The 26,739-nt window shown below is 33.4% G+C and overlaps 1 protein-coding gene across 1 annotated transcript in view; it reads right to left on the bottom strand.

The window, feature by feature from the left end:
- LOC108520819 (neurobeachin-like) overlaps positions 1-26,739 on the bottom strand; it is a gene marked incomplete at its 3' end in the record, with an annotated part of 416,387 nt that overhangs the window by 130,545 nt on the left and 259,103 nt on the right. The window contains 2 exon segments of the mRNA XM_017860362.1: positions 15,779-15,905; positions 18,074-18,228. Coding sequence (XP_017715851.1) covers positions 15,779-15,905; positions 18,074-18,228 — 282 coding nt within the window.

The following is a 26,739-nucleotide window of genomic DNA, read 5'->3' as shown; positions in this document are numbered from 1 at the left end:
GTGACTTGGAAGGGTTGAAGGGTGGAAGGCGGGAGCGAGAGGTAAGAAATTACTTAATGGGTACCATGTACATTATTCAGGTGATGAATACACTAAAAGCCCAGACTTCACCACTACGCAATATATCCACAAAACAAAATTGCACTTGTATCCCTTAAATTTACACAAATCAAACATAAATAAATAAATAAAAAGAGAATTACTTATTTCCTGTTGCAACTTGAGAAATTATAAACCACTCTAGCAAAATTACCAACTCAAAACAAAATATTCAAAGGAAATAATAAAGCTTTAGATGAAATTCTATAGCTCCAATGATTAGATTAAAACAATACGACTTAAAACACAAAAGCTTACAATTATCGTTTTTAAAAACTGCAATCATGTTTGGCTTTTACCTGTATTGAGGAAGTCTCATTCACAGTTAATTCTAAGAAATTCATATGAATAAAAATATAATTAATCCATGGAAAAAATAATGTATGAAAACCCATGGCTTAATAATTATTAAATCTTGCCAAATGTAACTGGCCTCAAGAAATATCCAAGGCCATGGTAATTGTAAGTACACAGATCAGTAAAAAAAAATTAAGATTCTTCTCTCCTGTCATCTAAATGAATCCCCTGATAAACATAGTTCACAACAAAGTTATCTTTTCTTAATGGTATATGTTTTAGAATTCTAGAAAAATATAATAGTTCTACTCTTATTTAGGGCCCTACATACATTGTATATTCTATTTTAACAAACTCCCTTATGTTTGTGCTACTTCATAAAGTCATTTTTACTTACTTTTGATTTTATTTACTTTTTATCTTCTCCTAGGTCTTTAGCACAATGTCATAAATATAACAAACAATAATTTGATTTGAAGGACTAGAGTGCTTAAATTTCCTATTTCTTAAATCATATAAAATAGGTAGTTATAATAAGAAAACATAGAATAAAAAGAAATAATCACATACCCTTAAGTATTGTACCTAAAAGATTTACTCAGACATAAAATAAATTATTACATTAGTGAATTCTATAGATTTTTATTAATTGAATGCTTCTACGTAAATGAGGAAACGTAGGCATCAGTAAGTGAACTGATTGGGTTTAGGTAAACACAGATGAAAAGACAAGATTAAGAGAGTATTAATGATAGAACAACCATACATTGTAATGTTAAATTCGTACCAGCTATATATTATGACTAGGAATTGACACGGAATTCAAATACTTTATCTGTTGTCACTAAATTTCTAATATTAAATATAATTTAACATACTAAAATAGCTGATGAGTAAATGTATCCTAAATCTGCAAAACTGTGACATAATTACCTACTGACAATTTTATTAAGTTATAGCTTTCTAAGGTTGTGGCCACTACGGAAAATATGATATTGAAAAAAAATGCTTACTTATTTTATTTCACTATGATCTTATAAATTTAAAACTGGCATTTTCTCTTTATTACTCCTAAACAGAATTATTTTCAAATGCATGATGAAAAGGTTAAAAAAGCAGATAAAGTTATAGAAGACTAAAAATTGAAGCTAAATAGAATATTTCTATAAGTAAAAAGTTTACTGCTTTGTATCATAAACTAAATTCCAAGTAAACAGTTTTCAAGTTTTAAGATGTGTAATGCCTACTACGTGAGCATGATGATGCACACCTCTAGTCCCAACAACTTGGGAAGCTGAGGCAGGAAAATCACTTGAGCCCAGGAATTCAGAGCTATTGTGTACCATGATCACATCTGTGAATAGCCATTATGTAATGATTTTGGGTGATGTCCTTAGACAATTAGAAAAGTTTTTCGGAGTGCACTAATTACAAAAGTAAAAAAAAAAAAAAAAATGATGTAGTACAATTCCTTCTTTCCAATCAACCACTTAAATGACACAAAAGTTAACTACAGTGAAATAAAAATACAAACTCAAGAATATAAGTCTAACTAAAACCAAACAACAAATCTAGTGATAAAAAGGGTAAGGCTAATTGTGTCTTAAATACTTGACATGAAAACTGTAACAACATTTATCCTCTTAAATAAAATGTTTAGTATATTAAAAGCATATTTTGATGTAGTGGGAGCTGTGGTGTCTCACCAAGATCCTCTTTTAGGATAGAGACATTCTTTCCCTGGAGAGTTCTGAGAACTGTGGGGTGATGGCTCACAGTTGAATCCCTCCCTAGAAGGGAGCTGCTTCACCCAAGGTTAAGCCCCCTCATTAGGAGCAGTGTGAATTCAAACAATGGTCAATTAGAAGGAAAAAAAAAAAAAAAAAAAAACCCAGCTCCTTTGACCCAATTGAGGACACCTCTGAAACCATTCCAGCTTCAGAGCTTTCCCATGGAGTGGCCTGGAATATCTTTTACAATTGCATCACTTTTCCTTCAGACCAATCTTCCACTGCCACTTATTTATAGGTGGTGTTATCAAGAATATTCCCCAGTAAAGCACCTAAAGAATTTGTTTTCTGGAATAGCAGTTAATGAGTGTTTTGTAGTATAGTATTTAGTTAAATATAATATTTTGAATATATAAATTGAAAATCAATTAAGAATTTGAACTTTTAAAATGAAATGGACTTCTATTTCAGATGCAGAAAACTGGAGTCATTCCCACAAAAATCACAAGAAAAAGCCAGATAATCTAAAGAATTATAACTTTGTTAGGCCTCATCAGAGAGCTGAGGTTGCTAGGCAATCAAACAGCTTGAAATCTGAGGATAGGAACCTCCAAAAAGAGTCAGGATGCATGAACTTGCTAACCTGAGGCAGAGAACAGGAAGCAGCAGCACTGGGCACCACATTAAGTTGGCAAGAAAATATCAGCTAAATTTTTTTATAAATTTCTGAAGTCCATGTGTGGACTATAAGAGAATAAAACCCCCAGAGCTATAGACACAAGGGGAGTTTGCAAGAACACCCAGGCTCTTGCATTCAAACCTAACCAGTACTCAGGAGAAAAACCGGAGGCAGCATGGAAGACTGCAGAAAACTTACTTCATTGCTCCAGGTTAAAGGAGGGAGAATTAATTGCTGCAGAAAAGACACAAAGTTCTGCCCACATCCGTCTTCCTATCTCCTCTACAGAACGGAAGCCTTATGCATCTGAGAGAAAGATAACAACTCCTGTCACTTTTGGGGCACAGTAGGAGGCCTGTTGCAGCTAGAGGAAAGGAACATAAAAAACCTTCTACTCTGAGGGAGAGGAAGGGAAACGTTCTGAGTCCTGAAATTTACAGATCTCCAATCATGTAGAAATGCACAAAATCACTGAAAAAGCCCTACCTTCAAGATCCAGGACAGCACTTGACTAAAATGGAGTCTAGACCAGGACAAAAAAGAACCCCGTGCCCTTGAACATCAGGCTTGGAAGCACCCAGTAACAGATAACGGTAGTCTATTGCGGAAGGGACTGCACAGTGTAGAGAACCTCTCTGAATCAGAACAGGGTAGAACAGAAATAGCAAGACACTCTGAAAAGCTAGCACCTAACTAAACACAAAGTAAAGGTAGAGAACTTTAAAGTCCATGGTACACAGGGAATAACAAACACAACAAGAAAACATAAAACCTGCTCAACAAAAGACTAAAACGACTCAACCCCTCTCACAAAAGGCTTAGCATAAGGAGAGGCAGACCCATTTAGAGCACAAATACGACTGTCAGGAGCTACTATCCTATACATGATGTCCAGTTTTCAACTAAAAATTACCTTACACATGAAGAAACAAGAAAAAAAAAAGTCAGAGAAAAACCAATAGAATCAAAATCACAGATGAACCCTATGTTGGAACTATTAAAGAATTTAAAGTAACTATGCTTAACATGTTAAGAGTTAATAGCTGAAAAGGCAGACAACATATATAAACAGATGTAAATTTTCAGCAAAAGAAACTGTAAAGAAGAAACAATGGCAGAAATAGAAAATACAGTAAAAGAAATGATGTGCCTTCAATGGACTTATCAAAAGACTCAATGAAGCCAAGGAAAGACTCAGTGAATTTGAAGACAGGCCAATAAAATACAGACATATTAAAACAAAAAGAAAAAAGAATATACACACACTCCGATGGAGAGAGTGTGCACATTGGTGCATTCGAAAGCTATTAAACATTATCAAATAATTTTACATAAATGTGATTGGAATCACAGAAAGAGTAGTGCCGTATGCCAAATAATGGCTCCACAAAGATACCTAAACCATAATCTCTGGAACCTTTGAATAAACTATATTACATGGTAAAAAGGATTTTGCAAGTGAAATTAAGGTTATGGGCATTAAAATAGAGAGATTACCCTAGATTATGTAGGTAGGTTCAGTCTAACCATATGAGCTCTAAAAAGCAGAAAACTCTCCGGCTAGAGAAGTACAGCAAAAGAGGAAAGCAGAAAAGATACGTATAAGGAGAAAACAGACAGATCCCAAGTTTGAGAAAAACTGGATGCATTATTACTAATTCTGAATGTCAGAGGCCACAAGCAAGGTGAGTTCTAGGAGATAAGGGAAGGCTCTGATAGCAGGCAAATAAACAGACCCATGTGTTCTACAGCCATACAGAACTGAATTATGCTAGTAACCTGAGTGAGCCTGGAAGCGCATTTTCTTCCAGAGTCTCCAGTAACAAATGCAGCCCTGCCAACATCCTCATTTTAGCCCAGTGTGACCTGAGTGTTGGACTCTTAACCTACAGAACTGTGAAATAATTAATAAATCAGTGCTGATTTAAGCTGCCAAATTTGTGGCAACGCGTTATTCTAGCAATAGAAAACTAACACAGAGACATACCAGAGCAGAAGAAATATGTGAAGAGATACTGAGTAAGAATTTTCCAAAAACAATGAAGTCATAAAACTACAGATACAAGAAGCCCAGAAAACACCAAGTAGAATTTTAGTAAATAAGTAAAAAAAAAAAGTATCATAATACACTGCTGAAATTCAAATATAGAGAGAAAATCTGAAGAAGGCATTCAGAGAATAAAGACACATTCCATAAAGAGGAACAAAGATAAAAATGACATTCTCATTAGAATCCGTACAAGCCAGAAGAAATGAGATGAAATCCCTTTCAAAGCCATTTTAAAATATATAATCCACAATTCCATATGTAGCCAAAAAATTCTTTAGAAAAAGATGGTAAAATAAAGACCTCTTTAGACAACAAAAACAGAGATAATTCATGTAGCTGACTTTGTACTACGAATACTTTTAAATGTAGTTCAAGTATAAGGAATATACCAGACAAAAACAGATTTATACAAACAAGAGTGCTAGAAAAGATAAATAAAACTATAAAATGCATTTATTTTTAACTGTTCTAAAATAAAATTCACTGTCCAGAGCAAAATAGCAGTGTACTGTTTCTTTTTCTTTTTCGAGACAAAGTCTCACTCTGTCACCCAGGCTACAGTGCAGTGGCACAGTCTCAGCTCACTGTAACCTCTGCTTCCTGGGTTCTAAGCAATTCTCCTGCCTCAGACTCCGGAGTAGCTGGGATTACAGGTACATGCCACCACGCCCAGATAATTTGGTATTGTTAGTAGAGATGGGGTTTCACCACGTAGGCCAGGCTAGTAATCTCAAACTGCTGATCTCAGGTGATCCACCCGCCTCGGCCTCGCCAAGTGCTGGGATTACAGGTGTGAGCCACGGTGCCCGGACTACTGTTTCTTCATAAGATATATAAAAGTAAAATGACAACATTAACACAAAGGATGTAAAAGAGGAATTAGGAGTAAACTGTTACAAGCATCATTATTACACATGAAACTGTGTAATAATATTAAAAACTGATTCTGATAATTTAAAGATTTATATTGTAAGCCGTAGAGAAGCTCCTAAAATGTTTAAAGGGTTGTCTTTTATTTTAAGCATTTTAAAAATGTTTGAAATATTGTCTCCAATAAGACAATATTGGAGAGAAAATAAAATAATAAAAAAATACTCCATTAACCCAACAGAGGGCATAAAAGAAGAAAAACAAAATAAAGTACAGATGGAAAGTAACAATTTATTCTAAAACAATTACCAAATTGGTAGATATCAATATAATCAATATATACATCAATATAATCATGTAATCATGCAATTACACTAAATGCAAATGATGTAGAAATACCAATTAAAATATAAAAATTGTCAGTTTGATATTTTTTAAAAAAGCAGAACTGCTTTAAATATAAAATGTAGACAAGTTTAAAGAAAGGAAAAAAATTACCATCAAAACCCTTCATTAAAATAAAGAAAGTCATGTAAGGAGTTGAAAATGTTTAATTGGGTGAGCTTTACACAACTTAAAATTACCAAAAGTTACACATTTTCTATCATATAATTAAGGATCAGAAGGAATGGATCTGACATAATCCAGCTGAAATCAGTGATTAAAAAAAACCAAGTCATTTTGACATTTACACTCCATCAAATATATGATCATAAACACATAACTATATAAAAATAATGTTGATTTCCACCTTTAGTAATAGGCGAATTCTCTTGCTGAGAACAACTAAAAAAGCTGGACAAAACCAGAAACACTTCTTTGAGGGAAATGGAGAGTTAAGACAGAAGTCAATTATTTGACCATGATCCTGAAGAAGAAACTCTAAGAAGATGATTTTGGTTTCTGGACCGCTCATCTCCCATGGACATGTTTTGGTAGAAGCAACTGAATGACTGAAACGGAACAAAATGTTTGGAGCTCAGAGCCTACTAAAGAGGAAAAAAAGCTTAGAAAAACCCTTATGATTTAAGTTGAGACCCTATAGAACTACACTTTAAAGAACTGGTGAATCAGAAAAAAGACTGGCCCTCTAACTTTCACTTCATTAAGGTCGTTTAGGATTGCTAATGCTTACCAGAAGAAAATGTATTTTTTTCTGGAAGAAAACACCACTTTGTACTTTCATATTATGTTTATAATCTTTCAGATACTACATAGGTTTTTCACATAATAATAACAAGAAAAGACACGTAAGTAGACAGGAAGATATTACTGAACACCAAAAGTAACACAAGATGACAGAGGTAGCTCTGATAAATAATCAAAGACTTTAGGGTAACTATATTTACCCTAGTAGTTAAATATTAACTATGAAAGTTAATTAAATTAACTTAATTAAAGAAATTAAAGACCAAGGAAATTAAAGACCAAGATAAACAACTGGATAACAATTGGATAAGACAGACAATTGGAAGATAATTTTTTTTTTGAGATAGAGTCTTACTCTGTCGCCTGGCTGGAGTGCAACGGCACAATCTTGGCTCACTGCAACCTCTGCCTCCTGGGTTCAAACAATTCTGCCTCAGCCTCCTGAGTAGCTGGGATTACAGGCACCCACCACCATGCCCAGCTAATTTTTATATTTTTAGTAGCGACAGGGTTTCACTATGAAGGCCAGGCTGGTCTCGAACTTCTGACCTCATGATCTGCCTGCCTTGGCCTCCCAAAGTGCTGGGATTACAGTCGTGAGCCACCACGCTCAGTTGGAAGATAATATTAAACTACAAAAGTCAAATGGAAATTTGAGTACTTACAAAAATTGAAATTAAGAACTGAGAAGACTTGACACAGCTAAAGAGAGAATTTTAATAAAGTAGACTATAGGTTAAAAGAAAATACTCAAAATCACTGAGAGAGAAAAAGGAGTGGGGGAAAGGATATAGATAGATAGTTAAGAAATGTATTTTTTAAAACTCTAATTTTTATCTAAGATAAGCTCTAACAAAAGGATAAAAAGAGTCACAAGCAATACCTGAAGAGGTAATGGCAAGGAAGTTTCAAAATTGAATGAAAGTGATAAAACTTCAGATTTGAAAATCTCTACAAGTCCTAAGCAGGATAAATACAAAGAAAATCCACAGCACCTGAAAACATCATAGTAAAACTTATCAACTCCCAAAATACAGAACACCTTTAAAACAGACATCAGGTGGGTTGGAGTGGAGAATAGAAACAATATGACCAGGAATTAACCTATAAAATAAAGAAATAAAACACAGAATGAAAAAAGCCAGAAGACAATAAAATGATATTTTCAAAGCAATAAAAGAAAATAACAGCCAACCTAGAATTCTGTTGGTTCAAAATATCCTTCCAAACATTGAGGTGCATTTCCAAGATGTTTAGAGAAACAGGAACTAAAAATTCATGACAGGCAAACCTGCACTAAATCAAATACTAAGAAGTGTTCTCTCAGAAGAAGAAAAATGATACTACGTGGAGGTCAGACATTCAGAAAAGAATGATAAGCAACAAAAAGGGATAGTCATTTGGTTAAATCAAAACAGATGCTGACCAATAAAATAAGTAGACTTTCTTGCAGGGTGTGAATATGTACATGTATGTCTGCAAAATTTGGAGTAAACTGAGTTAAAATAGAGTAAGGAAGGACCACGCATTGTCTGGGGATAGGACCTTGATAAATCAAGGACAACTCCTGCAATTTGGAGGATTATCAATTACACAGTTTCTCAAAGTGTGTTCTCTGGACCAGCAGCATCAGCATGATCTAGCATGATGGTTAATTTTATGTGTCAATTTTACTGGGTGTCCAGATATTTGATTAAACAGCACTCTGGGTATGACTGTGAGGGTATTTCTTGATAAGATTAACATTTGAACAGGAAGACTGGGTAAATTAGATGGCCCTCCTTCATGTAAGAAGGCTTCATCTAGTCAATTGAAGATATGAATAGAACAAAAAGGTTGAGCAAACTCCTTCTGCCTGAATGTTTGAGCTAGTAATACTGGTCTCTTCTGGCTTTTGGACTCAGATGGAAACATCGGCCCTTCTTCAGTCTTGAGCCAGCCAGCTTTTGGAGAGAAACTTATATCACTGGCTCTCTTGGTTCTCAGACCTTGGTACTTTGATTATAACTACACATTGGTTCTCCTGGGTCTTTAGCATACTAACTGCAGATATTGGGAATTCTCAGTTTCCATAATCACGTGAGCCAAATTTTTATAATAAATAATGTGTATATGCATGTATATTCATATGAATGTAAACATCCTATTTAATCTGTTTCTCTAAATAAGCTTGACTAACACACCTAAAAACTCATTAGAGGTGCCCTAAATTCTCATGCCCTACTGAAGTCCTACTGAATCAGGTACCCAACGATCTGTATGTTAATAAGCCCTCTATGTTAATCTGATGCATGCTGATGTTAGAAAACTACTGCACTAAGGAAACAAACAATGTATAACCTTCAACTTAACAGTTTCTTGTTACTTCTCTCTATTGAATTTTTTTTGGCAATAAGAATAAAAGAATAAAACTGATTACTGCCAGAACTTATGAAGAAAAGGAAGGAAGGCAAGGAAGGCAAGACAGGCAGGCAGGCAGGAAGGTAGAAAGGCAGGAAGGCAGACAAGCTGGCTAGCTTAAATAAAGAATATCAAGAATAAAAAGAAGGGACATTACTACAGATTATATGAATGTTAAAAGAAGAACACGATAATATTACAAAAAACTTTATGCCAATAAAAACCTACCAAAACTGACACCAGAAAAAACAGAAAATTTTGGGAGATCTGTAACTAATTAAATTGAAATTTTAATTAAGAAACTTTCCTAAAAGAAGAGATCCAGGATTAGGTGTCTTTGCTTGTGAAGTTTGCTAAATATTTCAGAGGAAAAAAAGACAAAAAAAAATCTTAGAGAAGCTTTCAAGAGATAAATCTATTTCACATTACAATGAAATTGGATTTCTTACAGAAATTGATAATTCTTTCAGCATTTAAAAATTAAATCAATATATTACACCATGTTAACAGGAGAAAAATCACATGATCATCTTAGTATATATTTGAAAAGCATAACATACATCATGATAGCAAGTTTGTGTTAATTACAAATATAAGAAATGTATAACATTTATTGAAAATTACATATAATAGGTAAGAGGCATCATAATTAATGATAAATGTTCAATGTTTTTCATCTGAGATGGAGAATGTAAAAAGAATGCCTGCTATAACCATGACTGTAATAAATTGTATTGGAGGTACTGGGTGGCACTGTAAGTTAAGAAAAAGAAATTAAAAGGTGCAAGGATTTTAACGGGGAAAAAACTCCCCATTATTCATGGATGACACAATTATGTATATACATATACATTTTGAAATAATCTATAGAAAAATAATTAGGAATAATAAGTGGGTTAACATTTCAGGATATTCTCTCAACATACTGAAATGGAAACAATTAAAATAATTAAAATAAAATTTATAAAAGAAACCACTGACAACATGATAAAAATATCAAATTCATTTGTAGCCTTGAAAAAGTAAGATGGTCTAAAATTACCTTCCATGCTAACAGCTAAAAAATTAGACAAATACAGGGAACAACTATTTTCAGACAATACAGGGAATACAGAACAATGAACCCTAAGGAAGGAGAAACCAATAAGGTGAGCTCCCCCATCATCCACATTTCTTTTATGGAGGTATTTCCTACATTATGGCAAATACTGAGTCCTGCAATGTTTTTGGATTGACAAGACTGAGACTGTAGTTCAAGACAGCCAAGGTGAACAGAATTCACAGGACAGAGTCCCTGAGAGGAGGAAGCTATAAAGAAAAATATTTCCAAAAACCTGAGTCTTAGGCTGAATAGCAATCTACTTATGTGAAGCCTGAAAGCTCCAAGGGCTAGAATAGAACAATTTTTTGAAAAGAATAATTATGAAGGAGCTGTAACACAAACATCACTGAGAGTGCATAGTGCTGGTAATTGTCTGAATTCCCTCCAGCCAGAAAGGAGAGAGCTCATTAAATACACTGGGCATTCAAAATTCTAGCAAGTCTACCCTTTCTAAGTCTGGCAAAAGCAATCCAAGAATAGAGGCCTCCCTAAATTTGCCTTAGAAGATCTTAAAAACATGCCTCATGAGCAAGGATGGCCTCTTCAACAAATGGTGCTGGGACAAATGGACATTCATAGGCAAAAATATGTACCTCAACCTAAACCTCATACCTTACACAGATATCAGCTCAAAATAGATCACAGACTTAAAAATAAAACAACTTTTAAACCACAAAACTTTATAGAAAATGCAATATAAAATTTGGGAACACAGAACAAGGTGAGGAGCTCTTAGACATGACACCAAAAGCTTAACTATAAAAAGGTAAATCTGACAAGCCAGATTAAAAAAAATTTAAATTTTCTCTGCTAAAACCCCATTAAAAGGATGAAACAGGGAGCACATCTAGGAGAAAATATTTGCAAACTACATTTCTAAAAAAGGACTTGTATTTGAATATAACAAAAACTCTCAGAGCTCAAAAGTTAGAAAGTGATTCAATTAAAAAATAGGCAAAAGACATGAACAGACAATTCATGGAGGAGACATACTGATGGAAAATAAACATATGAAAAGATGTTCTGCATCTTTATCCATTAGGAAAATGCAAATTCAGAGCACAATAAGATATCACTACATACCTATCAGAACCCTTTAAAAAAATGCTGGTAACAATGAGGAGAAACTGGACCAATCACACATTGCCAATGGAAACATAAAGTGGTACAGTCACTCTAGAAGACAGTTTTGCAGTTTCCTATAAAACTAATCATATACTTACCAAAGAGCCAGTAATCTCACTCTTGGGTACTTAACCCAGAGAAATAAAAATGTATGTTCACATAAAAACAAACGTCCATTTTAACTTTAGTTTTAATAGGCCCAAACTGGAAAAAACTTAAATGTCCTTTAGTAGGTATATTTTTAAACAAATTGTCATCCATACCATAGAATATGACTGAGAAATAAAAAAGGAACATACTATTAATTCATGCAACAACTTGAATGGATTGCATGGCAGTATTTTTAGTGAAGAAAGATAAACGTTAAAATGCACCTCTGAAAAGTGTAGGAATCCAAGAAGAAGTAGGGAAAATTAGAAAAAATTTTGAATATAAAAACTACTACATTGTACAATGCAGGTAAAACTGTGCTTGGAGGAAAAATTATAGCTTTAAATGCTCATATACCACACCATTAAACAAGAAAGGTCTAAAATCAAAGATCTAAGAGAAGGTTTGGGAAACATCTATAAAAGAAAAGATAGCAAATATTTCAAGCTTTAGGCCATATTGTCTCTGTTGCAACTATTTAACTCAGTCACAGTAATGTGAAAGCAGTGATAGGCAATACACGGGCAAATGAGTGTGGCTGTATTCCAATAACTTTATGTACAAAAACTGGCGGAAGAATGATTTGGCCCATGGTCCACAGTTTATAGACACTCAGTCTCAGTTTCCACTCTAAGATATGGAAAGAAAAAAGCAAGCAAATATGATGTAAATAGAAAGGAGTAATAAAAGCAGAATTCATATAATAAAAGCAAAAAAATCCTAAAATGTTAATGAACACAGTATCATTTTGGGGGGAAATCATAATATTGAAAACAACAGCTATTCTGATAATGAAAAATGAGAAAAAACAAAAACAAAATCTGAAATGAAAGAGGGAACATCATTAGAGATCATACTTATATTTTAAAATATTAATAAAATGTAAAAAATTACAAAGAATGTATGGCAATAAATCCAATAACTTTGATAAGATGGGTAAATTCATTGAAGACAAAATAACAAAACAGATACAAAATAAATATACTACATGGATACTCACTTATCAATTTAAAAAACTGAATCTATAATTTAAATTTTCCAAGAAAGAAAATTCCAGGCAGAAATGTCTCTGCTGGTGAATTCTCAAACATTTTAGGATAAATAATACTAAAGCTACAAGTGACATTATCTCATGCAAAGAAAATAAGGAAACTACAGAAAGTTTTAGATCGATTATGTGAGTTTAGAAAGTTCTAAACAACTTACTGAGTTCACTAAAATTAAGTGGCAAGATTATAAAATATAAAATCAACATATAAAAATCAATACACTAATACAAAATTGTCCCCTTTTTTCAGTTTTATTGAGGTAAAACTGACATAGGCAATCATTGATCTGCTCTTTTTAAAGATAAATTAATTTGCATTTCATTTAATTTCATATAAATGGAATCATACACTATGTACTCTTTTTTGTCTGGTTTCTAACTCCCAATTGGAAATTTAGAGCAAAAAATCTAATATAATATCATCAAACACATGAAAAATTAAGAAAATAAAAATTTAAAGAGATATACGTACAAGAGCTTTACAATGAAAACTACAGTAAGCTGCTGAAAAAAATTAAAGATCTCAACGAATTTCAAAAGTTTGAATACTCAGTATTATGATGAAGAATCTCCTCAAATTTAAAGGTTCAACAGGGTTGTAATTAAAATTTCAGCAGAATTTCTCTTTTTGTTGCTTTAGAATTGACAAGTCACTTCTAAAATTTATATGAAAATGCAAATTAACCTAGAAAAGTCAAAGCAATTTTACAAAAGAATAGTTAGAGGACTTACATTACCTCATCTCTTTCAAAACTTAATATAAAGCTACGATATACAGGAAGATAGTGCAGCAGTGACATATGGGACAGAATGGAGTCTAGAAATAGATCTACACATAGGTGGTCAATAGGTAATTGAATGGTACTGAGGAAAAATAACAGGGTGAGAAGATCTTACTCAACCCAATCTTTATTAAACCTAAGGCTAATTAAGATAGTATGGCTTAAAGACAGAAAAAGAGATGAGGCAGAGCTGTTTGCCAAACCATAATCAAGTATATATGAAAAACTAATTTGTGACAAAAGTGACAGAACACAGGGAAAAGAAGTGTCTTTCCAATAAATGGTGCTGGGTCATCTTCATATACCTATCACTCCTACCTCATTATAGTCACAAAAATTCCAAATGGATTACACATCTAAATTCAAAAAGCAAAGAATAAAGCAGCCAGAAGGTAAGACAGGGTAAATGTAGACAAAGCTTTTACAACACCAAAAGCACTTATAAACCAAAAAATTGCAAGGTGAATTTAATTAAAATTTACAACTTGTGTTGATCAAAATAGACCATATTGATAATGATAAGAAAAGTCAAAAAATGGGAGAAGATATATGTATGACATATAATCTACAAAGGGCTTATTTTCAAAAAATTAGTAAGAAAAAGACCAAAAAAAGCCCACAATAATAAAAAAAATGGACTAGAGATTTCAACAGGCAAATCAAAAGAAGAAAACAAAAGACCAATGTATTTAAAAAGTGCTCAACCTCATTTATCATCAGGAGAATGAAAACTAAAAATACAACGGAATGCCACTACACTTCCACCAAAATGGCTACAATGACAGAGACTAAAACTACTAAGTCCTATCAAAGATATGAAGCAACAAGACCTCTCATAATCTGCTGCAGAGTTAGTAAACTAGTACAACCACTTTTGAAAACCTTTTGGCATTATCTAGTAAAACTGAACATATACAAACACTATGAATCAGCAATTACACTCCAAATTATCTAACATATACATTATGTGTAGTACACACACGTAATAGTAGTACACTCATAGTAATTATAAGTGGCCTTATCTATATAGCAGTATTATTTGTAATAACTAAGAAATGGAAAATTCCAAATGCCCACCATCAGTAAAATGAATTAATAAATTATGGTATAGACACATAAATAAATAAAAGAATAAATGAATAAACTATTGTTATATGCAACAATAGATGAATCTCATAAAAATAATGTTGAACAAAAGAACCCAGAAGCAAACAAATACATATGATGTACTTACACTTATGTAAAATTCAAAAATGACAAAACTATCTTAGTATTAAAAGTCAGGGTAAGGAATTGGAAGAAAAGCAAGAACAGTGACTGGGAAAAAAGTGCAAAGCAAGGGTTCCTGGTGTCTATTTGTTAACTTGGGTGATGATGAGTGTGTTCATTTTTTCAATAAGCTTTTATATTCTGTATTTGTGTTATACCTCTACAAAAACTGTGAATACATACATATCTGTGTGTGTGTGTATGTATGTGTGCACAATTTTACTCCAAGAATGAGGGCCAGTCTCTTCCAGGAATGGTCTTTAATCATGACAGATAAGATAATGTTTGCTTAGTCAAGTTCCAATGATGTTATATATAACATTGTACATTTATTTTGAAAGTTAGTTAGTTAGTTCATTAGTTAGTTAGTTAGTTAATTAATTAATTAATTTGCGAAACAGTTTTGCTCTGTCACCCAGGCTGGAGTGCAGTGGTGCAATCTTGGCTTGCTGCAACCTCTGCCTCCTGGGTTCAAGAGATTCTCCTGCCCCAGCCTCTCTCCCAAGTGGCCGGGATTACAGGCATGCACCACCACACACTGCTAAGTTTTGTATTTTTAGTAAAGACAAGGTTTCACCATGTTTTCCAGGCTGGTCTCCAACTCCTGGCCTCAAGTGATCTGTCCTCCTCGGCCTTCCAAAGTGCTGGGATTACAGGCGTGAGCCACCATGCCTGGCCTGAAACTTTATATTTTAAACTTTGTATCACCCGCCAAAGATGCCCAGTTTTATCATGTTACCATTTGTACATGTTTGAACCTTTACTGGAAATAGTAACATGCACTAAATAACAGTGAATTACTAATACAACAGTAAACATTTTAAAATCACTGAAGATCTCTGCTTAGACCAAAATATATCACAGGTTTTACATAACAACTAGCCAAAATATCAGAAAATTGTGAAATGCAATCGCAAAATAAATAATTAACCTTCATTCCCAAGAACTCTTTCTATATTTTGTATTTTGTGTACTGTTTCACTACATTTAAAAGAGTTAAAATGAATAAAACAAACAGTCATGCATACCTCATATTTTCAGCTGAATCTTCTGGCATTGGAGCAACTGTTTGTACAGCTGGAAGGTTTTTGCTGGTAGCACCATTCACAAAACTAGAAGAGGAGGAAGAGGAGGAGGACCCTGAATCCACGGCACCTGTTCCCAAAATAATAATTTTTAGCCTTAAACATAAATTTGTTTAAAAAAAATTTTCTTACACCATTACTATCTGATTTTGAAAGAATTACTCATCAGAATTTCAAAACAGAATTTGACAATCATTTGGCCATTAGTAAGTATGCTAATAAAGATAATTTTATATAACAGATGTTGCATTGAAATCTAACTGATTTGCTTACATTAATCTAACAAAACTACATACTGCAAATGGGGCATAAATAAAAAACATCAACAAATGAAAAAATTTTAGATAAAATGAGGCTGATAAAACAATGCAAATTTAGGTGTGAAAACGTATCTTTTATAGCTACACTGCAATATTTTTGGTATTCATCATTTAAGACAGTTTGGAGTGAACTATCTGAGCATAAATTTGTGGCACTGCAGCATCAAATGCTCCTTTTGATAATAAGATCACTGCTTAAGAAGGGCTATAATGAGTTACATTAGTACCTGGTCTTAAAATAATGAGTGTTCCCTCAATGATATAAAAATGTAATTTTAGTAAAGATTTTTCTATAATACGCCACTAAGTATATTAAATAGCTGTGGAGTTGAGGGACATCTAGTGTTCCTAAATATTATCATCTTATACTAATTCCCATAAAACTGAATTGCTTACTGGGACTTCCACTATAACATTTTAGAGCACCTATATGCCAATATCTGAACAGTATATCCAGCTTAGCTGTTGGCTCACAATTTATACACACATACATACACACACACATTTTTAAGAAGTTTATCACTTACATTTTTATTTCTCGTTGTAATATCATATACTTTATACTATCATCAAAACTCTTGCTACCATTACTTTCCATATTCATTCTTAATTTTAAAATAGAAATTAAAACATCATGACTTGTCTCTAAAGACAAAAAAGGTGATTCCATTTTGCATTTACCTAACTCCTAACAATAAGGACTTTATTCATATTTTAAAACCTTTACACTTTTAAAGTATATACTTTAGTAAAAGAAAACAGTTTTACTCCTATCTCTAGAAAGCTAAATGAGTATAAAGAATGAAACTCTAATACTGAAAAGACTTTAAAGTCTTCAGACAAGCCAGGTAGAAATATCTATTTATAATACAGATAAACAATAGATGGTCTATTCTTTGACACAATGCCATTAATGACATTTACTTGCCAATATAAATATTCTTAATAGAGTACATTCTACTTACTACAACCCCATAAATGTGTTGTTCATGATATGTCAGACTCGGGTGGTATGATAAACAAGATAGATACAGAAAGCACAAAAAAGAGCTATGAAATTAATAAAAATGGGAAGAATCTAGGCAATGATCATAAATGGAAAAGTTCAAGGCTATACAGTCTGGAGAAGAGAAGACTACTATAGTCAGGGAAGAAAAGTCAGGGATCATCTTGCGCTGTATAAATACCTAAAACGGAATCACAAAGATTTGGGTAAGGATTTATTTAGCTAATAATCAACAGGAACATTTCTGTAAATTTACAGAAAAAAAAGGTTATTTTAGGCAGACTTTTAATATTTGTAATGATTTGAAATTTTTTGTTCCTAGATTCATTAGGAATTTGCTGGGCAATGAACTGGATCAAATTATAATCTATGTATATGAATTAATTCAATGTCAAACAACGGTTCTTATTCACATGCACTTTTTATCAAGTTGAGGCTCTTGCATATCAAGGTTCTTAGGGGAGCTCTACCTCCCTTAGGGGATTTAGCAAAGAACATATGTTAGAACTCAACCAATCAATGTCCCCAAATCTGCTTTCTGTCACTAACATTTTTAGCACATCTTGATATTCTTGATACATTTTACTGATTTTTACATATCAAACGTCAGTGTTCAAATTATCCTTTGCTTCTGCTCCCCAAATATCTTTCGGTAATCTGATTTCACTCTGAAAATCAACAGCACTGTTTTGAGAAGACTCAAAACCAATACTGTCCTCTAAAATGACCACTAAAAAATGCACTCTACAACTACAGACAAATTCTAAAAAGTCGTAACATAAAATATAACCTTCTTAAAATTAAGATAATCTTCAATGATTAGGGTATTTTAATTTTAAGATCAAATAAGCAGAAAATGAAAATATAGAAAACATAAAAGATGAGTATCACAAAAATATATAAGGACAATACCTGTTGTATTAATCATACTTTTTGGTGTAGCTCCAGTAGCAGCAAATATATTAGAGGTACTGCCTGTTGGCAGCCCACTTCCAGCAGTAGTGGCTCCCACAGTGGTTACAGCTAAACTACCTGGAGGTGGCTTCTTTACAGGCACCACAACACTCCTGTAAAGAAATGAAGGATTGAAAATAACAAACATGAGGTTGAAGATGAATTCTAATCCCGCTGCAGCCAGATACACAGTCAACATCGAATTTCTCCCGCTTTCTTCTTCCAATTAAAAAAATTGTTTAAACTCCTTAGTCCAGCTTTCTCAGTGGAAAGGATATGGACATTAAGGGTATATACAAAGTGTGTTGACTAATTGATTTCACCAACATTTTTGTAGACTTTGGAGTCTGCAAACCTTTCTTAAGATGGCATATGGACTGTGATCATAAATCTGGGAATATTAAGAAATTTGTGCTCAAGTTAGGAGATTTTATTTTGCCTATGCACATAGAATTTTTGGCAAAATATACATAAAATATCCATCTTATCCACATCACATTCTCCATGATATTCATAAATATGTAAAAACATAAAACATTTGAATGCCAATTCTTTTTTTTCTCCTTTTTTTTTGACATAGTCTCAATGTGTCACGTAGACTGGAGCGGAGTAGTGCCATCTCGGCTCACTACAACTGCAGCCTCCTGGGTTCAAGCGATTCTCCTGTGTCAGCCTCCCAAGTAGCTGGGATTATGGGTACGTGCCACCACACTCAGCTAATTTTTGTATTTTTAGTATAGACAGGGTTTCACTATGTTGGTCAGGCTGATCTCAAACTCCTGACCTCAGGTGATCAGCCCCCTTGGCCTCCCAAAGTGCTGGGATTACAGGCGTGAGCAACCACACCCAGCCTTTAAATGCCAACTTCTAAAGCTTCTTCATAGTAAAGATGAAAATTAAACCATGCAATAATAAATAACATCTAAGTGCATAATAAGGTTATACTTTATTTTTATGAACAAAATTGAGTTGCTTTTATAGTAGGAATATTGTTATGAAAGAGAATGGAGATGATAGAGAGACATTTGGTTAGAAGTTTATTTAGTTTTTGAGCCTTGGTTTCCTTAACAGAGGAGTTCAACATTTCCCCAGGTTTCTTTAGCATATTTTAAATGTATTTCATTTAAAAATTTTTGAATTTGACATTGTGTTAAGGTTAAATGACAAATAAATGTGGATATTAGTCAATTTTAAAAAATGTAAAAAGAAACTACTTCTCAAACTTAATAAATATCTAAACTTCCTTGCGGTAAAGGTTCATTCTTCTCAAAATTTATAGTACTGCAAACTTCATTTAACAAATATCTTCCAAACCTTACTCAACCAACATTGATTTTATTCATCTACAAATAGATGTATGATCTATTTTAATCAAATGTAATGCTTGGAAATTGGTGACTGACAGTACTAAAATATCCAACTTGATCTACAACTTCTTAATGCATCTCTATTTTATACTTATTCAATGAAAAAATCTCCCTAAAGAAAACTACATCAATGGTCCATTCTCAAATAAGTCTGTTGCTTAAACTTCCTTAATACCAACACATTTTTTCCACAAATAAGTGGTTTTGTTAATATCTTCAGTGACTTCTTTAATGTTAATAATCTAAATTTGTAATAATTATTATTCTTAATTTTAGAAATACTTAAAAAATTATGTGTGACCAAAGGTATTATAATCTTAAATAGTTTTACTCATGCCAAAAAATGTCTTCACTATCTCCTTCTAGGTACTTTCTTCTTTTCTCTTTAAACATGTTAGTGCCAAATTCTTTAGACTCAACCTTTAACTCTCAACTATCTATCTAATTACCTAAAGCACACATTATGCTTTCAATCCCTATATTGGCGAGTCCTCATCTAATGCCTTCGTTTACTTCATTGAGAGGCTGTGTGACATTGCAGAAAAGAATATAAGATGTTGACTATATTTCAAAACTAAGGCTTGAAAACTGGACCACTCTCAAACTGTATGATCTTACACTTTTTTGAGCGTAAAATCATAAGACTAATGCTACCTCCTTCACATACAACTGGGGAGATTAAACGAGATCATATTTAAATGGACTTTGTCAATTACAAGGTATATTATAAATGTTAATAATCATTATCAATGTCTAAAGTGAAATATATTTTTCGTCTATGGGATATAAGGCATCTACTTATAATGATCTACATAAAATCAATGGAAAAAAGGAACATGCCAATATTTGGGGTTTGTCATCAACATTCTCCTCTAAACTTATAAAATAATGTGAGACATACTATTTCATTGGCTCTCCAGCAAGAAAACAAAACCATCAAATATTGATTTGAAGAGAAGTCATTAAAGTATAATGCTCTTTTTTCTGCATCTCTCATGATTTTTTTTAGGACAACAGCAGACACAACAATGTTTATTTATGGATCAAGAATCATGAGCTAATTAACAGTGCTATGAGATGAATTTGCAGAATGTAGAAAAACTATTATTATAAATTTCTGATCTGTTGATCATTACTAACTTTGAGCAAAAGCTGTCTGTAACAGACTGGTATCTTGTCGAATGTGGAAGCTATGAGAAATAAGTTATACTGGAAAAAATAAGTTATATGAGAGAAAAAAATAAATATCTAAATCCTGTAATTACAACTTATAAGTAAAATACAGAAAGGTTAAATGCCTACTTACTAAAAAATCTGAAAGCACTGAATTAATAGCAATTGATGTGAAAGCCTCCAAATATTTCATTGCTGGCAAACTCAGCAGTTTGTCGGTATGGCACAGAATCCTAACCCTATAGACCTGGGTTAGAATTCTGTCTTCAGCAGTTACTATGTGGTATTGGGCACATAGATCTCTCTAAGCTTCATTCTCCTCCCCATTAAAATGAGATGCATAATGGTAGTATCATCATAAACTTAAGATTGCTATAAGGATTGTTTTAAAGATAAAAGGAGGTCACACATATAAAGTACTTAGTACAGTACATGGAATATTCTAAGCAGCCAATACATTTTAGCTATTATGAGTATTGCTATGGCTCCCAAAAGTGCTGATATAGTCTGGGTCTACATCAGCAAAAATACCCAGACTGAAAGAAGCAATAATCCTCATATACTCTGCCATTGTCATATCTCATATGTATAGTTTTAGGCACTGTAGTTCAAGAATAATGACAAACAGAATCATGTCCATAACACAACAGTTAGGATGACAGTTGATCTGGAAAACAAGTCATGTGAGTAAAGGCTGAAAGGACAGAAAATTACAGTAAAAGGATGAGAAAAAGTTACAGCATTTTTTTAAAATCTGAAAGTATGATAAGAAAACAAAATGAAACTTCCATGTACGTCAACATACCAAATTAGGACCAACAAGAAGAAAAAAAGCTCTGATAATTTTTATGAATTCCAGTTTCTAATCACTGATGTGTCCAAATGGCTGAGATGACCAAGTTACAAGGGTTTAGTTGAGAGAAGTAGGAACCTGTATTTGACTGATTTCTCCGATCTTTTTCTGAATCTACAACATTATAAGTTTGTAAGAACTATTTCCCCTTTGATCCAGATGGCCAAACTGTTTATCTAGAATTAAAGGACTGCACGTTCTTGTCCTTAATATTGTTTCTTCACCAACACTACCCATTCCCTTTTATCTCAAACCATTCTCTTTCCTAAGCAACCAAGTTTACAATTAATTTGAAAGTCCACACTAACCAATATGTGTTGATAACAAATTAATTATCTTTCAAAATGTTACTTGATATTAATAACTATTTATATATGAGAGTAAAAATTTCCAACTCTTACAAAACCTTCTATCAGATTGTTACACAGCATTTCACACTGGCTATCTATTCCATCTACACCAAAAAGTCTTACCTAGAAGTCTAGCTACCTACTGTGGTTAACCTATTTAGGGTACATAAACACACTAAAATACATACAAATTTTGGTGGTAAAAACATTTTCTCTAGAGTGAACATATAGTTTTAATGAATTTCAAAACATATACAGCCACAAAAAGGTTAAGAGCCATTGAACTAAACTATTCAGGTATTATGCTCTTCTTCTTTTAGATCTGCTATTCATCCTAACAGATACCTTGAATCCGCTACTCCAGTGGTCCCCAAAGCTTTTGGCACTAGTGACTGATATGGTTTAGCTGTGTCCCCACCCAACTCTCAACTTTAATTGTATCTCCCAGACTTCCCATGTGTTGTGGGAGGGACCTAGGGGCAGGTAATTGAATCACGGGGGCTGGTCTTTCCTGTGTTATTCTCATGATACTGAATAAATCTCATGAGATCTGATGGGTTTATCAGGGGTTTCCACTTTTGCTTCTTCTTCATTTTCTCTTGCTATCACCATGTAAGAAGTGCCTTTAACTCCTGCCATGATTCTGAGGTCTCCCTAGCCATGCGGAACTGTAAGTCCAATTAAACCTTTTTTTTCCTTCCCAGTCTTTGGTATGTCTTTGTCAGCAGTGTAAAAATAAACTAATACAGTGACAGATCATCGGGCATTCAATTCTCATAAGGAGTAGTTAACCTCGATCCCTCACATGCACAGTTCACAGTAGGGTTTGCACTCCTATGAGAATCCAATGCCACCACTGATCTGACAGGAAACACAGCTTGGGCAGTATGTGAGCAATGGGGAGCAGCTGTAAATACAGATGAAGCTTTGTTTACTTGCCCACTGCTTCCCTCCTGCTGTCTGGTTCCTAACAGGCCACAGACCGGTACCAGTCTGTGGCCCAGGGATGGGGACCCCTGCTCTATTCTACACTTTCTTTGCCAATTGAATTTTTTAAAAATCTCAATACTGTGCTTTCCACACAATTTTAAACTTCTATCACACATCTTTAAGACTGTAAACTACAAGAAAGTGGATAATTCTTTTATATTGCGTAGAATCTATACACACTCCAAGGTTGTAAAATTATCATCAAAATGGTACAAGCCAGGACATATTTCAATCTAATTCACTTGATAAAATATTTCATTAATTGATTATATGATTTTAATAAACTGATATATAATACATGTAAGTGTGAATTCTTCCATCATTGAATTTATCCTATCTCAAAGCTAGATGTGATATATTCACTCATTCATTTAACAAATATTTATTGAGCATTGCAATGTGTGTGGAACTGTCAGAAGCTCTGGATATACAGCAATATATAGAATAAAATCTCTGCTCTCATGGAACTGACATTCCAATACAGAGATACAGCAAATACAATAACATAAATGAGTAAATACAGTATATCAGATGTTAAGTGCTATAAGAAAAATAAAGCATAAATAGGAAGAAGGAATAATGTTGAAAGGATGGCTCAGAGAAGATTGACAAAAAAATGGTAGTATTCGAGAGAACACTGAAGGGGGTTAAAGAATAAGCCAGGAGATTACCTAGAGAAAGGCATCACAGGCAGAGGTAACAATACAAAGGCTAGTATGACAAGAGAACACTGGGTGACATGGAGAGCTGTAAGACATTAGATAAGTAAGAGGACTCAGCTCACAGGGCCTTGTAGTCCATTGTACAGATGCTGGCTTTTATTCAAAGAGGGATGAGAAACCATGAAGGCTTATGCACAGAAGAGGAATATAACCTCAGGTTACAATAGGACCACTCTGGCTGCTATGTCAAGGATAGTCCTAGGAGGGACAATGGTTTACTGTGGAGAAATGACTAGGAGACTACAACAACCCCACAAGAACAATGGGTGGGTTTGGAGCGGAATAGCAAAAGGCAAAATCTGGTAAGGAAGTTAATTCAAATTTTGGCAATATTAAGAAGGTGGGAGCAAGTAAGATTTAATAAGAAACTGGATGTGGACATGAGAATAAAGTCATGATTATGCAAAAAAATCCTGCCTAGTAACAGACAAGGACAAGTTGCCATTAACTGAGGATAGGGAAAGAATGTGGTTGGAGCAGGGTTTTTTATACTAATTTTTTATACCTCTTTTTAATCATCCAAATGCAATGTTGAATAAGCAATTGATAGATGAGTCTCTAGTTTAGAAAAAGTCTCTACTTAGAAAAGACAATGGTTACTGTGGAGAATGACTAGGAGACTACAACAACACAAACAAGAAACAATGGTGGTTTGGAGCGGAATAGCAAAGCAAAATCTGGTAAGAAGTAATTCAAATTTTGGCAATATTAAGAAGGTGGAGCAAGTAAGATTTAAATAAGAACTGGATGTGGACATGAGAATAAAGTCAAAGATTATGCAAAAAAATCTGCCTTAAGTAACAGAAAGGACAAGTTGCCATTAACTGAGATAGGAAAGAATGTGGTTGGAGCAGGTTTTTTATACTAATTTTTTATACCTCTTTTTAATCATCCAAATAGCAATGTTGAATAAGCAATTGGATAGATGAGTCTCTAGTTTAGAAAAGAGGTTCAAACTAAGATATAAATATAAGAGTCATCAGCATATAGATGCTATTTAATGCCAGAAGGGTGGATGAGATAGCCAAAGAAGTGAATGCAAAGGGACAGCAAAAGTGGTATAAGGATAGAGTATTGGCAGTCTCCATTAATCAGTTTGGTAAATTTTGTAAAAACAGGGATACTATCTTATCTGTGTACATCATGGTTTATCCTAAGTACAAAGGGAGATACTGAAGATAAGAAAGAGCTTTTAAATGGTGACTCATTAAGGCAAGTGAGTTTTATAATTATTCATGGCACACTGTAAGAATCCCTTTCTGTTCCCTTCTGCTGTTTGAGCACGAACAGGGGATTACACTGACAAGTTTAGGAGACACAAGACAAACAGTACATGCCCCATGCCCTGAGGCTTATTCTGTAGATACTTTAAGGAATATGACAGACAAACTGACCATGCAATATATTTCAATAATTGACCTGGTCAGAGTTACGCCCAGGTCCTTTCAGGAACACAGGCTGTGCACAATCAAGGAAGAGTGGGCTGAAATGAAAAGGATCAATAGAAATTAACCAAGTAGGGAAAACTGCATACAAAAATTCAATAGTAAAAACCTAGCAAGACAAAGAGATATGAAAAAACAAGGTAGGTTAAAGGAATTGCTTTAGGTATTTCTGGCTGATGAAAGGTGTGGACTTTCTATTCCAAACTAAAATAATCCTCCTTTATTATATAAATAACAAGAATTATTTCAGAATTTTCATCAGTTTCACACTTTAGAAAAATGTCTATGGCATAAAATAAATTTGGGGTGAGAAAGGAAACATGGAAATAGTGAGGGCAGTTAGGAGGTAACAGAAAAAATCCACCTTAGAGATGCTGAGGGGCTAATGTAATTTGAGAATGGAGATGCACCTTTTCCGGGATTCACATCTTTTAGCCAAGCTCAAAAATATCCATCTGTTGCTTTGTGGGGCTAACAATAAGCCCATTTCATTTAAATAGAATTTTGGAAATTTATGAGATCTTTTAGAAATCATGTAGCTTTATCCCATATTATCTGAGTTGGGAAACTGAGTTCCAGAGAGCCAAAAAGAATGAATCAAGTTCCCGTAACAAATTACAGAGATACCAACTATTAATATCCAGTTCCCCTAATTTCCAGATCATCACTCTCTAACTAGGGTATGGATGTTAAATGTATATCTTAAAAGAAAAGTTGAAACTTAAAAGAGAAAATAATTTGTTGCTGATTCTAGGATAACATGACAATTTACTTCAGTTCATCAGAAATCACAAGGTGAATACTCTCATGATATTATCTATCATGCTTCCCTATTTTGTAAAATATTTGAGAACTGCAATACAAAAAATATGTTTAAGAAACAATAAAGAATTTCATTAAATCACCTATTAATGAGAGATACTTTATTCAGCTCTCTATAATTGCCAGGAGAGACAAAGGCGACAACATTGGGGAAATTAGGATACAAACATGCTCAGTCAAAACTGAATCTTCTGGCAATTGACCTTAAAATATATACTCAGGGCACTTGCAGCTTAATAAAAGCAGAAATTACAGTGGTGAGATGTAGGAAATTTCAACTGTAAAGGCTGCAAGATTAATAATCAATGTGGATTACATTTATTTGTTCATCTTTTAAATGATATAGTCAAAATACATTTTTTTAAAAAATAGAAAGAAATAAGAACAAATTGAAGTCTTCAGAAGTAATTATAATTTTTCATAGTTACTTAATTCTAGCTTTAAATAAATCAATGTAAGAAGACCTCATCAACTCTACTCAACATTTTAAAAAGTATTTACCCGAAATTTCATCCTTACCACCAATATCAATATTAAAAAACTAATGAAACTAAAGAGAAAATACCTAGCTCAAGCTTATACTTCATGTTTAATAATACGAAGTCTATCTAAATTGCTTTTTTTGCCCTATATTATTTACCAAATAGATTTTCCTTTTTCAGAGAATTAAACACTGGGAAGCAAGGATATTAAAATTTTGAGGAAAAAATACCTACTAGTTTCTCTGAATATATCAAATCCAGTAATTTGAATAGAGGAGGTTTGCAAAATCTAAAAACATGAAGGGTAAGTCTGATGTGTGTCAGCCAAAGAAGCAACACAATTATAAGCTTTGTGTGATATCCCACACTTAAAACAATTTTTATAAACATGTTAACAGTTAAAATTTATGCGAAGCACAC

The sequence above is a fragment of the Rhinopithecus bieti genome, unplaced genomic scaffold (assembly GCF_001698545.2).
Source record: "Rhinopithecus bieti isolate Rb0 unplaced genomic scaffold, ASM169854v2 scaffold_54450, whole genome shotgun sequence".
Taxonomy (NCBI): domain Eukaryota; kingdom Metazoa; phylum Chordata; class Mammalia; order Primates; family Cercopithecidae; genus Rhinopithecus; species Rhinopithecus bieti.
Note: the sequence above shows the minus strand (reverse complement) of the source record. Positions and strands in the feature narration are given on the sequence as shown.